We start from the raw sequence: 13554 nt of genomic DNA on the forward strand, positions 1-13554 counted from the left end.
CATGCTTGTGCCCCAGGAGGAATTTGAGTTGGATGGTCTAGAACATCTGTATCCAAGCCGCATGATTTTTTATAGCATGCTCTAATGTTCCACAGGAGCTGAAATGGGGGCAGTAACTGGATTCCAAGAAGTATTCCAAATGCATCATTCTGTTGAGACCAGGACTGAATTAATGGCCATATGAAGCAGTTCGTAGATGCAGAACCCGCTCTCCTTGTCCCACTTTCCCAACAAAGATTCAGACTTGGGTGGGATTCCTTGACTCCCAGCTGCTGCCTTTCCAGGGCCTGTTGTAGGAGACTCTAATCATCTTATTCCAGATGTAGTTTCCAGGATACTAGAATGGTCCTCCTGGAATTTATCCTTCCGGTTTTCCTCATTTAGTTAATGATACCATCATCTACCTAGTCACCCAGGCCACAGACTTCAGTCATCCTCAGCCTCTCTCTCTTCACCCACCCAGCCAACCCACATCACTCACCACGCCCATGTGATTCCACCATGAGGACATGCCCCCAGCCTCCCGTTCCTTGTTACCTCCCCTGTTCCCTCCCCCTTTCCCACCTTGGCTTGCCTCCTGGCCATCCTTTGCTAGAATAGCCTTTGAATTCACTCCTCTGCTTCTAATACGAGACGTCGGAATGATCCTGTAAAACACAGGTCTGCTCATCCCACTTTGCTGCACCTCCCACTGTGCCCAGCGACAGTTCTCAAACTGGGTTCTCTGGAACCTCAGGGTTCTGCAACCAACACCAGGAACGGCCAACACTGTGGCAGTTCCCTTCTGTCTGTTTACATAGGGCCTCCTAAAAGATCTTGTTTGAGGAGGGCATTGTTCTGAAAAAGAGAATGGCCCTACTTTACCCACATCTCCTGACCATGGCCCCACCAAAGCTCCCTCCCACTGTTCCCCAGGCATGGGGCCCTCTGTGCTATTCTCCAAATACACATGTGATGCCTTTGTTTCTTTGAGCATGATCTCTGCTCTGTTTGGAAAGGCCTTTCTCCCTCCTCTCTCCTCTGAGAGCCCCACTTATCCTTCAGAAGCAGCTCACACATCACCTTCTGTGGATGGCACAGAATTCCTTGTATTCCCTGCCGGAAAACAGTTGGCTCCCTCCTGTGCTCCCAGGGGGCCCTGGTCATGTCTCAATGGTCGCCCTGGAAATGACACACTTGTCTACCTGTCTTCCTGCCCAACCCTGGCTCGATTGTGAGTGACTCGACGCAGGATTTACATTTCACCCATCTGTGCATTCCGTCTACCCACCTAAGTACCTGACCCCTGAGAGAAACTCAATAAATGACGATTTAAGTAACACATCAGCCAATCAACAACGTGGGCTGGAAAAGCTACATGCAACCAATGCGTAGCAGGTACGGTGACAGGTGAGGGGGTGACAGGACAAGGGAAACAGGCATAAGGGGCTTCCAAGGTTGTTGATTCTCGGCTGCCGTAGTTGAACTCGGAGCATATATATTTTTGAGTATGACTTAGGTAGAATTTGAGGCTTACAAAAACTCAGCATGTTGGGGCACCTGGGTGGCTCAGTCGGTTAAGTGTCTGCCTTCTGCTCAGGTCATGATCCCAGGGTCCTGGGATTGAGCCCCACATTGGGCTCCTGGCTCAGCGGGAGGCCTGCTTCTCCCTCTCTCCCTGATCATGCTCTCTCTCTCTGTATCTCTGTGTCTCAAATGAATAAATAAAATCTTTTAAAAAAATCATACAAAAAAACCCCTCAGCAAATCCCTTAGGCCAGGCTACACCAGCGTGGGAGCGGCATTTGGGGGCTCTACCTGGGGTACCTGTAGGAAAAGTGGATGGTGCAGGCCCCCCTGGCTTGGGTGGGGCCACACCAGCAGTCTGACCAGCTTGTCCATGTGCTAGGCTTTACCCTTCCTCCCGAATGGACTCCATCAATGCTCACAATGCACCTGCCAGCTCTGGGGTTACTATTATACCCATTTTACAGCTAGGAAAACAAGCCTTGTGCAGTCACAGCTAAGACACTAGAGAGGCAGCACTGGAAGGCATGACTTCTGACTCCAAACCCCATGGTTTCTCCACGTTGCCCCGCATGCGCTTCGGGAAGGAGAGAAGTGGAGACAGGGCAGGGGTGGGGGGAGATTTACGACCTCATAATGTGCCCCGGGTAACCCGGACCTCACGCTCTCCGTAAACACGCTCGGAGAAAACTCAGCACGTCCTCCTCTTATTTAATTTCTTTTCTTTGAGATATAAATACGTACCATAAAATTCGCTGTGTTCGAGGGTACGGTGCAGTGGGGCTTAGCATCTTCACAAGGTTGTGCAATCATGACCACTGTCTATTTCCAGAACATTTCTATTCGTTAATTTCTCGTGGTTTTCTTTTTCAGATTCCAATGATGAGAGACCCTGGCTGGATTAGAAATGTGTGGCCTTCGAACATTAATGTGAGTGATGTTGCTGTGAATGTGCCATTTTACCTTTATATTCCGAGGTGAGAGCAAATGCTCTGACGAACTGTTACGTTCTGCTATGGATCTACGCAGCCTCCAAACCAGGTCTCCGCCCTCCCCCCGATGCTGGCGGAGTTGGCCCGCAGCTCTTTCTGAGGGCTCGAGAAGCCCGGCATGGAGCTAAGAACATGTGGCTAATTTCTAACCTCTTCTCCCTGGATCCATCCTCCCGCGGAGCACAGAAATGATTTTGTTGCCTCCCTGATTTAAAAAGCCTTCCATGGCTGCCTAGTACCCATGGGAATAGGTTCACATTGGTACCCGAGCCATTTGTTGGTTGCCCCTGGCGGACGGTCCTTAGTGTGTGTGGTCACATGGATCTAACAAAAGCCCCCAGGCCCCTCAAGGCCCTCTGCAGATTCGGCTTCCTCCTCCTGCGGCCTTTGGTTCCTTTGCCCTCCCGCGTCAGTCCTACTGCCCCGTGTGGTCCCCAAACCTTAGGCCAGGCCCTGCAGATTGTCCCTGTGACTGTATTTTGTACTTTGCGGTCCAGGAACGCTTCCTTTGGGATCTCCCGAGACTGCATGTCCCACAGTCTGAGGGCCAGCCCCATCCTCCGCCCCCTTGCCCATTCTGGCTTCTGGACTCGTCCTGGATCTGGCTCGCGGAGCCTCTGTGCCTGGGGAGGGGATTTCTGCTGTAGCACCCAGGTGGTGGGCCCAACCTTCATCTCTAGTTCCTGTCTCATAGTGCCCTCACCTTGCCCCAGAACTGTACCGTAAGCTTCAGCAACATCATACGACCTGCTGTATACCCCTGTGGGTCTTAAACCTGAACTCTTTTCCTGTGGAGGATAGACTTGAGGGAATAAGTTAGGGGGTGGCGAGGCTCAAGAAAAGGCTTTTGGAATGATCCAGGGAAGAAGAGATAAAGCCTGAACACTCATTTGTCCCTGGGTGGCCTGTCCTAAGCCTTGGGGATGCAGAACAGGGGTAGCCTGTAGTCTCTGTTCCCAAGAAGCTTCCAGTCTGGAGAGGGACCCAGGCACAAAATGTGGACCAGCATGGGGACTCAGAAGGCCCGGTGTGGTGCTGGCCAGAAGGAGAGGTTCTCCCGGGAGTTGAATGCACAGGCTCTGGTTGAATGAATGAAGAAGGCAGCTGAGGGAGGCCTTGCCCCAGGGATTCGGTGAGGAGCAGGTCTGTTTCCGAGGGGACTGGCACGGACAAGGCCCAGTCAGAGGCCCGGAATCCTGACCAATGGGCAGTTAGTGGCAGTTGAGCCCCGAGTGAGGGGAGCCATCCTCCACGGAGGAGAGTGGAGGCAGGAAGTCCCGGTAAGTGAGCCTCTCCTCTTGTTGGGGGCCTTGCAGGCTGGTGGTCACGAGGCAGTCTGAGGCTGCTTCCCGGGGTCAATTCCCATTCCGTAGCCCGGGGGCAGGAACCCATGGCCACCAGGTTTCCCGCCCCAGCCTCTGGCCATGCACAGTGCAGCAACAATGGTATACAAGAGCGGGAGGCAAGGAGAGGCAAGCCACTGGGCCTCTCCCACAGGCCCTGCACTGCCCTCCACACGGCTCATCTAGAAACAAGATCAGAAGCAGTGGACAGGAGATGCGGAGTAGGAAGTTTCTGTCTCGAGGGTGGAGTGACAGAAAGTCTTGACCGTCTAAGGCAGGGGAACTGGATTAGGAGGATACGTCCTGCCCTTGGACCCTAAGCCCAGCCACTTAAGAGTATGCGTGTCATCGAGCACGTTTGCTTGCTTCTCTGAGGTTCAACGTGTGCACGTGGGGAGTTCATTCAATCATAAACATAACATGCTTGCCGTTTAGCCCAAGGCACCGTGCAGAAGAGAAGAGGGGTTTGGAACTCAGCTAGGGTGGGTGGAGAGTTTAGAAGCAATTCAGAAGAAAGGCTTCTAGGACAAAGCGAGTCTTATGCAGAGTCTTGAAAGAGCTGTAAGTTAGCCAGGCATGGAGGTGACATACAGCACGCTGAGTCTGGGCACCTGGGGCCTGTGGTAGGACCAGGTGAGCAGTGGGAAATGCAAGTGGAGGAGAGCAAGAAGCAGGGGTGCCAATGGCAGGGGATGGGGGGCAGTGTCTGCCTTCCCGACGACCTTGGACTTTACCCTAGAGGTAATGGTAATGGGGGCGGGTGGCATGGAAGGTCCTAAAGCAGGCGATGCCCCCTCAGATTGGCAGCCCCGTTAGAGGCCAGTCATGGGGTGGGCTTAGAGGCAGGGAGACCAGTTAGGAGTTCATTGTTGGCCTCATTGAGTGTGAAGTGTTTGTGGACCGTCTGGAGGTGTCCAGCAGGTAGTTGGATGTAAGGTCTGGAGCTGGGGGCAAGGTGTGGACTGGAAATGCTGAACTGTGTGTGGCTGCCGTCTCCAAGGGGAGCCTCTCCGCGTCTGTCCTGTCTCTCCGGCTCTGGCTCTGTCCTACTTGCTGTGCAGATGGGCTGGGTACCCGGGAGTCAGTGATGAGCGTGTCACGGTTAGGCTTTTGGTTCAAGGGCTCACCAGCCATTAGAAGAGGTGGCAGAATACAAAATGGCACAGTGACAACGCTCTGTGACATGTGCCATCTTGGGGTTACATGTGGCTCATTAGTACAGAGAACTCAGTGACTGATTGTTCATGGACCTCAGGATGTCCCCACGAGGTCTAGCTCTCTGTTTGGATGAAGTAGCTCTGGGAAGCAGAAACCCAAAGAAATACACATGCACCGCCATGCCTCCCACCTCCATCCCCACGTGCACACACCCACACACAGATTCATTCAAGACAGACAGCCTTGAACTCTGGCGGGACATTCAAGCAATGAAATGTTCGCCCAAACGGCTTAACCCATCTTGCTCAGCGAAGGGGAAGGAATGTGTGGAGCAGTTTGTTACATGAAGCCTCGCTCATCTTTCCTGTTGTGTTCATTATGAGCAGCATGTACTTGAAAACACCTCCTTCTTAGCCAGCCTGTGGTTGGATTGCAACATTTCTTGTAAGAGCAGCAATTCTCAGAATTCTGGGTTATCCTGCTCCAGTTGCTTGAAACTTGTTGCTTTAGGTTTGAAAAGTTTGTCTTCCTTGCTGCCTGTAAGTTGAAAAAGGACTGGATTTAAAATGTAGTCTTCTTGGAGGGAGCATATTTTGGCATGGGGGGTGGGAAGTGATTCTGTCTAGACTTAAATTTATTTTTGAAACATTTCATCAAAGCGCTCCATGTGCCTGGTTTCTAGAAAATCAGCTAGGAAATACCAGCCATGGTACACAGCCACAGTCTCGTGGTCCTACCTCTGGTCTATTTCCCTGTCCTCTCTGCACATCATCCTGGGACTTCCGCTCTGCTGGAGGAGAACGTAGCTGATTCTTACAGAACACCAGGGACAAATGCATCCTCCTTTCTTATACTCCGCCATTTATGTATAATCTCACCCTCTTTTAGTTTGTTCTGTATTCAGATTCTGCCTTTCTTATATATGGAGTTTTCCCCCCCACTGTGTTCTTCCTGGGGGAGATGTGTTTTTCCTGGGGGTCTTTTCCTCATTAGGGGGAAAAACATAAGCTTCCCATTCTCGCCCCCCCGCTCCCCCCCCCCCCCCCCCCCCGCCACTGTCCTTAAGCTTTTCCCTTAGTCTGCCACTTGGAAACCTTCACATTCATTATTTTTAAGCCCTTACTTGCTTAAAAATATATTTAATGTAAGCTTTAAAAAGTACATTTAATATGTACTTAAAATGTATTTAAATTTTAAATTTATATAATTTTATTTTAAATATTTCAAACCATTTTAAACATATCTTAAACAGTTTTAAACATATTTTAAAACAGGAACTTGCTTTAATTGGGATCTGTCTTTTCTAATTGGATGACCATGATTTTCATATAGGTCGTTGGTTTTCCTATGTATTTAACAAACCTTTATATGGTCCTTATGTGACAGGTTCTTGTCTACAAGTGTTATACACATTCACTCATTTAACTCCTCTCGGCAGCGCTATAAGTTGGTCCTATTACTGGCTCTGTTTGAGAGATGTTGAGGCTGAGAGGTTGAGCCACTTGCCCAAGGTCACATAGCCTGTAAGGGCCAAGGTTAGGATTTGAACCCATACCTTTGGCTCCAGAGTCTTTGTTCCTAAGCACTATAAGATGCTGCTCCATAAGAAGTTTCTCTGTTGAGCAGTTTTGAATTTTTGTCATTTGTTCTTTGCATTTAGTACCTTCAGTCTGTACTCTGGCTTCCCACACTCTTAGCTGCGCGTAGATGCGCTTTTCGCCCCTCTCTCCGGGAGACTTCCTTCCTCCCTCTTGCTCTTATATCCTGCGTCAGAGCTGTGATGTTGGGGGGCCCTCCCGAGGTCCACTGCTACCCAGACAAACATGCATTTATTTTCCCTTTACTTCCAGATGTCGCATTAAATTTCAAGGAAACTTCAGAAGCTCACATTCCCAGGGGAGGGAGCAAGGGGAGGAGAAAGTATCGGGTAGGATGTTATCTATTTTTTTTTAAAGATTTTATTTATTTATTTGAGAGAGAATAAGATAGAGAGAGCATGAGAGGGAAGAGGGTCAGAGGGAGAAGCAGACTCCCTGCCGAGCAGGGAGCCCGATGCGGAACTCGATCCAGGGACTCCAGGATCATGACTTGAGCCGAAGGCAGTTGCTCAACCAACTGAGCCACCCAGGCGCCCGGATATTATCTATTTTTAAAATTAAAGTGAATTCCCATCTATTTCTTTGTTTGAAACTATCTCCGTATCCTTTGAAATGATTAGAGATGAGGGGTGCCATGGACCCTGGATTGACAGTGACGCCTGTGTGTGTTTGGGGGGATGGGCGGGCAGGGCTGGTGATGCAAGATTATCTGTACCCCCATGAAGTCACATTGCAGACAGGTCAGAGCTGATGATCTTCCATCTCCACTTCCTCGCTTTCCAATGTAGAGACTGAGGTCTTGAGGTGACACATGCAGGGTCTCATAAGTGACAGAGAGCACAGACTGGAATATCCAGGTCTTCACTTCCCCAGAGCCATGCCCTACCTAGGACACTCCAGCTTCCAGAAGGACCTATGGGATTTTTTTTTTTTTTTTTTTTTAAATATCCTCACTGTTCTGGGAGGAAAAGATAGAGTTTCCCTCTGGGGACTTGGGTTACTTACAGCTAGAACCTGGGATCTGGTTCAGGGGGAGATCTGGAACTCTTTTGAGACCAGCTTATTTTCAGGATCACTTTATTTATTGTTTGAGAGAGGGTAAGGGAGAGGGGCAGAAAGAGAGGGAGAGAGAGAATCTTAAACAGGCTCCACGCCCAGCGTGGAGCCTGACGTGGGGCTTGATCTCATGACCCTGAGATCACGACTTGAACCAAAATCTACAGACACTTAACTGAGACACCCAGGCTCCCCTCTTAGGATCCCTTTAGACAGAGTTCTCTTGTCTCTTCTCTCCTCTTGGGGCAGAAGCCTCGGTGGGCTTCTGTGCTTCCAAACACCCAGGTCATCTTCTGAGGGGAGTGTATGTGTGTGAGGGGAGAGCAGCTAAGCTCAATCCAGCAGAATCCGAGGGCAGTGTTCCCACCTCGACTTGCCTGTTTCCACACAGACCACCATTCCTCTGTGCATTGCTCTGGTGCGGTACAGTGAAGCCTAAGCCAGAATTCTTTTATGTTTTTCATTAAGATATGTGTTTTTATTTTTTACTTTATTTTTTATTAAATTTTTAATTTTAATCCCAGTGTAGTTAACGTAAAGTGTTATATTGGTTTCAGGTGTACAATATAGTGATTCAGCAATTCTATACATTACTTAGCGCTCATCACGACAAGTGTCCTCCTTCATCCCCATCACCTGCTTCCCCCATCTCTCCTCCCACCTCTGGCAACCATCAGTTTGTTCTCTATAGTTAAGAGTCTGTTTCTTGATGTGTCCCTTTCTCTTTTCTTCCTTTGCTCATTTGTTTCTCAAATTCCCCATATGAATGAAGTCATATGGTATTTGTCTTTCTCTGACTGACTTTGCTTAGCACTATATACTCTCTAGCTCCATCCACGTTGTTGCAAGTGGTAAGATTTCCTTCTTTTTTATGGATGAGTAATATTCCGTTGTATATATACCACATCTTCCTTATCCATTCGTCTATCCATGGATACTTGGCTGCTTCCATAATTTGGTGATTGCAGATAATGCTTCTAGAAACATTGGGGCGCATGTATCCTCTGGAATTAGTGTTTTCATGTTTCTTTGCTAACCTCCCATTAGTTTTTCAAAAGACACAGCAGTTCCCTCTGGAAGACAGGGAGAAGGAGAGAGCTGATTCATGGAGTCAGGGCTGGGAGAAGCAGTGGGGATTCTAGTTCAACTTGTTGCCTCATGTTTGGGAAAACTTGCACAGCCCCTTTCCGACTGGGGGTCCGGCTAGGAACTCCTGGGCTCCAGACACAGTGCAGGTTGTCTGCACGGGTCTGACCTGTCCTCTTAGGTCCTTTTCATTACTATCACAGATTGTCTAGGATCTACAGACAAACATAATTGCATTCTTGCATGTCAGCCCTTGATATTAGGTCCCCATTTCTCCATGTCCCACTCCCTACACGGGGCTTTTCTGCAGGTTACACAGCTTTGGTTATTATTAAACACTTGGAGAGTGGTTCGGCTTTCCCTTTCATGCTGGATCGTCCTCTTCCAATTGGCCCGTTGCCGTCCTTATGGCTCTCAGGTCTGATGGTCAGCACTGGATGTGGTTTTGCAGGTGTGGTCTGACCTGCAGAGAAGACTAGCAAAAATTACTTCCTTTGTTTGAGGCTAACAGGCATATATCCGTGCAGCCTGATATCACAAGGTTGGAAATATGCAAAGCTACATGATCTTATTCTACGGAGGCTGGCAGGTTGTTACATGAGCTGAAGTCTCGGGGCCCATTGAACATCCCTTCTGGTCTCCGTAGAATATCGCACACTGGTGTACACATTTGAAGAGGAGGATCACAATTTAAGAAGCAAGTGAATATTGTTTAGCCCCCAGATTTTCATAAGGAAGGGTTGGCAAGATCTGAAGAAACTAGAGAAAAGACTAGTAAAATAAAATAAAATGATAAAAAAAAAAAAAAGGAAAAGACTAGTATTTAGTGGAAAGGACTTGTAGATATTTTAGGAACTGCTGTTTCCAGTTGCATTCTCTTATCCAGGACAGCTGAACGTGCTACATTTGCACGAATTACTGAACGGTGCTGCGTTGCATAATGACAAGTCAACAAAGCAATGTACAAATCCCGGGCAGTTACTAGAACCTACCACCCAGCCTTCTGACGTTTGAGCATTCTTTTTAGGACTCTGCAGTGACCACGAATCTATCTAAGGCACCATGAGCTAGAGACGAAAGAAAAAAAAAATTCTCTTCCTTATAAGAACTGGTTTTTCAAATGTACCTTTTCCATGGGGATTCAAAATCCCCATCCAAAGATGTGGGAAGGGGTTAGCATGTTTCATGTGTCTGGAAGACTGAGGCTGGCTCCAATTCTGGATTTTCCCAAAGAATGAGGTGGCCCATGGTTCATGAATGGGTATTTTCAAATTTCACCTTCGACTCTGATGCATAGCATTTGGTAGTAAGCATTCTCACCATGCCCCAAAACTGCTTGTGAGAAGATAAGCCCATTCCAATCTTGGGCACCCAGGGTCACATCTGAGCAGGCTAATTTTTTAAAAAGATTTTATTTATTTATTATTTGAGAGAGAGAGATTGTGTCCACGTGTGTGCAAGCGAACATGAGTGGGGGCAAGGGCGGGAGGGAAAGAGAGGGAGAGGGAGAGAATCTCAAGAAGACTCCCCACTGAGCATGGAACCCAATGCGGGGTTTGATCTCATGACCCTGAGATCATGACCTGAGCCGGAACCAAGAGTAGGACGCTCAACAGACTGAGCCACCTAGGTGCCCCCTGAGCAAAGACTTTAGATGCTTGTGCAGAAGTAACTGCCTTATTTTAAAGGGTTCCATTCTGATCATAGAATAAGCTTCCATTTTTATCACCAGTTTAAAACTATTTTTAGTTGATTGGACAACAATTCAGCAATTGTATCTTGTAGCTACTCATTTCCCCCTGTGACTTAGGCTTCATATGACTTAAGAGTTCATATGTAGCCTTAAATTTCTTGGAATTGATGCTTTTTTTGGCAATAACATCCATTACAGAAATCTCTTAATCAAAGACACAATACATAACACCAGATTTCCATGCTTGGTAAAAAAGAGATAAGTCAGGTTCCTCCCTCAACATTTCTTCAATTTGTTGGGGGACAGCTTTCTGGATTAAAAATCCCCTCTACTTAGCCTGTCGTGAATTCAAAAATCAGCAATGCAAAATCCGACTTTGTGAAGGGATTTGGTCATGCTGTACTCCAAGCTTCCTATTAGCCCCACTGTGGACCAGGTTCTGCTCTGAATCCAGTGCTAGGCTCAAACTAGCCCCATGCAGCAGCCTTACTTAGTCCTCATTCATCTTTCTTCTCTCTCAGGGCACCACCAAGTACTGACATCACAAGCCCAGGGGGGGTGGTCACAATACTGCCACCCAACGAGGAGCTTTTCCTGGACCCCCTGCAGAGGAAAGGATGATGAGGAAGGAGAGAAAATGGGAAGGGGGTGCTGAGGGGCAAGATCAAGAGAAAGAGAGAAGGGCAAGACCAGGAAGGAGCCAGCCATGCCTATTCTAATGATGGCCAGTAAGTGGTGGCCAAGCCAGCTGAGAACTAGACAACCAGGAGAATGAGGAAGGTCGACCAGCAGGCCAAAGCTCCCGTGAACAGGGACTCCCATGCGAAGTTAATGGAAGGTGAATGGGGTCCTGCCAATATGCCCTCCAAATGAGGGAGACTAGGCTTTCCTCCAGCATCTAAGGTAAATGGCAGGCAGGGAGGGTGGAGCACAATGAGGTTTTAAATTCTTCCCTGTGTTGTATGTCAAAATCTCCCCATGCTGGCTTCTCAGGCACAGAACTCACTGGAGAATGGAATCAATGACTGACATTTGGGAACACTAAAGCCTATTACAAGGCTCTTGGAGTTTTGATTCTACCTTCTGTTAGTTGGTTTGCTCTGGGCTTTTATAAAAGTCTCTTTATCTATTAAGTATAATTGATTGCCTTCTAGTGGAGTCCTTTTAAGAACGCTAACCCTGGCCATAAATGGCCATATTATAAAATTCTAATTTATACAAATGATTTTTTCCAATATTTTATCTCATTAACATGGAAAATACCATTTAGATGTATCTACCAGCAACTGACATTGAGCATATATATATATATTTTTTTTTGCATTGACATTGAGCATATTTTCAGGGAATTCTCCAGGTTGGTGCCTAACTGGAATCTCCAGAGTCTGATTCCCATTAGAAGGACAAGAGGCAGTAGGGACGGGAATTTCCATTCCCAGACCAGGATCCAAGGAGCCCACAGCACCCTTGTGAAGTAGGTGAAATTTGCCTTTGGCTCCTCTCTCTGGTTTCCTGCACTCCCTCCTCACCAGCTCCCTCCTCTTTCCTTCTTCTATTCCATAGAGCAGAGGTATTTGTTGTACTGAGAGTAATTACTCATGCAATAGTAATAAGCAAACAAATACTTAAAGGAAGTTCAATTTCATTGGGATTTTAAGACCGTCATTTTTTTCTTTGTTTTGTTTCTGAATTGGGATGGTGTGGGAGTCAGAGACTTCTCAAAGCAGGCAGTCTCTATAGACGGATGCTTACACAAGGGCCCCTGGCAGGGATAAATGTGACCATGGTTCCCAAAACACTTTTTTTCTTTCTGAATCTTTGGCCCTTCTTTAATGGATAGTTGGGGAAACAAATGAAGAGTCAGTTTTCCCACAACCAAAAAGGACTTCACTGGGGGGTGGTGTATAAGGACTCTCATTTCATAGCATGGAGTCAGCACTGCAGAGATGCTCCTGCATCTCACCCTGAACCTGGGTGGTGACTGGCAGTATTATTTTCCTGGAGCTCTCCATTTACACAGACTTAGAAATGGGTAAATTTGGAAATGCGCTGCCCCTTTATCAATGCTCCATGTTTGCAATCAGCTCCTGATGACATCTTGACCCTGTAACTGGATATGTAGACCATCATAGAAGTCGTCTACCTAAATTGTCTTCTGCTGTCCACCCCATGTGGTCTGCCCACCATGGCCAAGTTCATTTTCATAAAATGGAGGTTTCATAATGTTTTACTCCCTACTTATAAAAGCTTTTAGTGGCTCTCCAGGGCCTTTAGGATAAAGCACTAACTTCTTTGGCTGCCATTTGAGGCCATGATGTGTTGGTCTCAGCCTGCCTTTCCATACTAATCACTCAACAAACCCATAAGGGCATTTTCTCTTTGGTAACCTGCACAGTGAATACCGAACACATTTTGGATTTTACCACTGCCAAACCTTTGATAAACTTGCTGCTCCGTCTCTACCCCCGGACCTGACCCAAATCTCTTCTCTACTCATTTCTACTGGTTGTCATACGATGATCCTTCAAGGTCTGGATCAGAACCACCCCCTCTTCATAAGTCAAGACTGTGTCCTCTTTTCCCATCGAGAACTCACCGTGCTCTTTCTCCCAGACTCCTTGGGCCTTTGGGTCTTTACTAATCATTTGATACTAAGAGAAGGTGACAATATTGAACCAGTGATCCATTTTTTTTTAAACTAAGCTGCAAAATTTATCCAGATTCTACCACTTTTTCTACCAATTCATTTTCCTATTCCAGGATCAAATCCAGGATCCTCGACGGCATTGAATTGTCCATTCTCCTCCAGTCTGTGACTGTTCCTCAGTCCCCTTTGTTTCATGATCTTGACACTGCTGAAGAGTGGCTAGAGGGTCCCTTGATTTGGGTTTGTCTAATGTCTTCTCATGATCACATTGAAGTTGTTATGGTATTGAGGAAAGGCAACAGAGCCAATGTGCCGCCCCAGTACTTTCTACGGGGGGGTGAGGGGGTGGTTTCAGTGTGCATCCCCAAGATGTTAACCTCAATGGCCCGGTTAAGGCCATGTCTGCCTGGACTTTTCACTCTGACTTCCCTTTGTAATTACTAAATGTTTTGAAACCTTGGAAATATTCTGTTTC

The 13554-nt window shown here is 47.4% G+C and overlaps 1 protein-coding gene across 2 annotated transcripts in view; it reads left to right on the forward strand.

Moving 5' to 3' along the window:
* Positions 1-2379: 2379 nt before the first annotated feature.
* LPIN1 (lipin 1) overlaps positions 2380-13554 on the forward strand; it is a 95830-nt gene continuing 84655 nt past the window's right edge. For both annotated transcript variants that reach the window (XM_035000608.1, XM_035000609.1), the window contains exon 1: positions 2380-2436. In XM_035000608.1, the coding sequence (XP_034856499.1) occupies positions 2386-2436 (51 nt within the window). In that variant the 5' untranslated portion in view covers positions 2380-2385. The remainder of the gene's footprint in view (positions 2437-13554) is intronic.

This window comes from Mirounga leonina, unplaced genomic scaffold (genome assembly GCF_011800145.1).
Source record: "Mirounga leonina isolate KUSES-001 unplaced genomic scaffold, KU_Mleo_1.0 Mir_125, whole genome shotgun sequence".
NCBI classification, from domain to species: Eukaryota; Metazoa; Chordata; class Mammalia; order Carnivora; family Phocidae; genus Mirounga; species Mirounga leonina.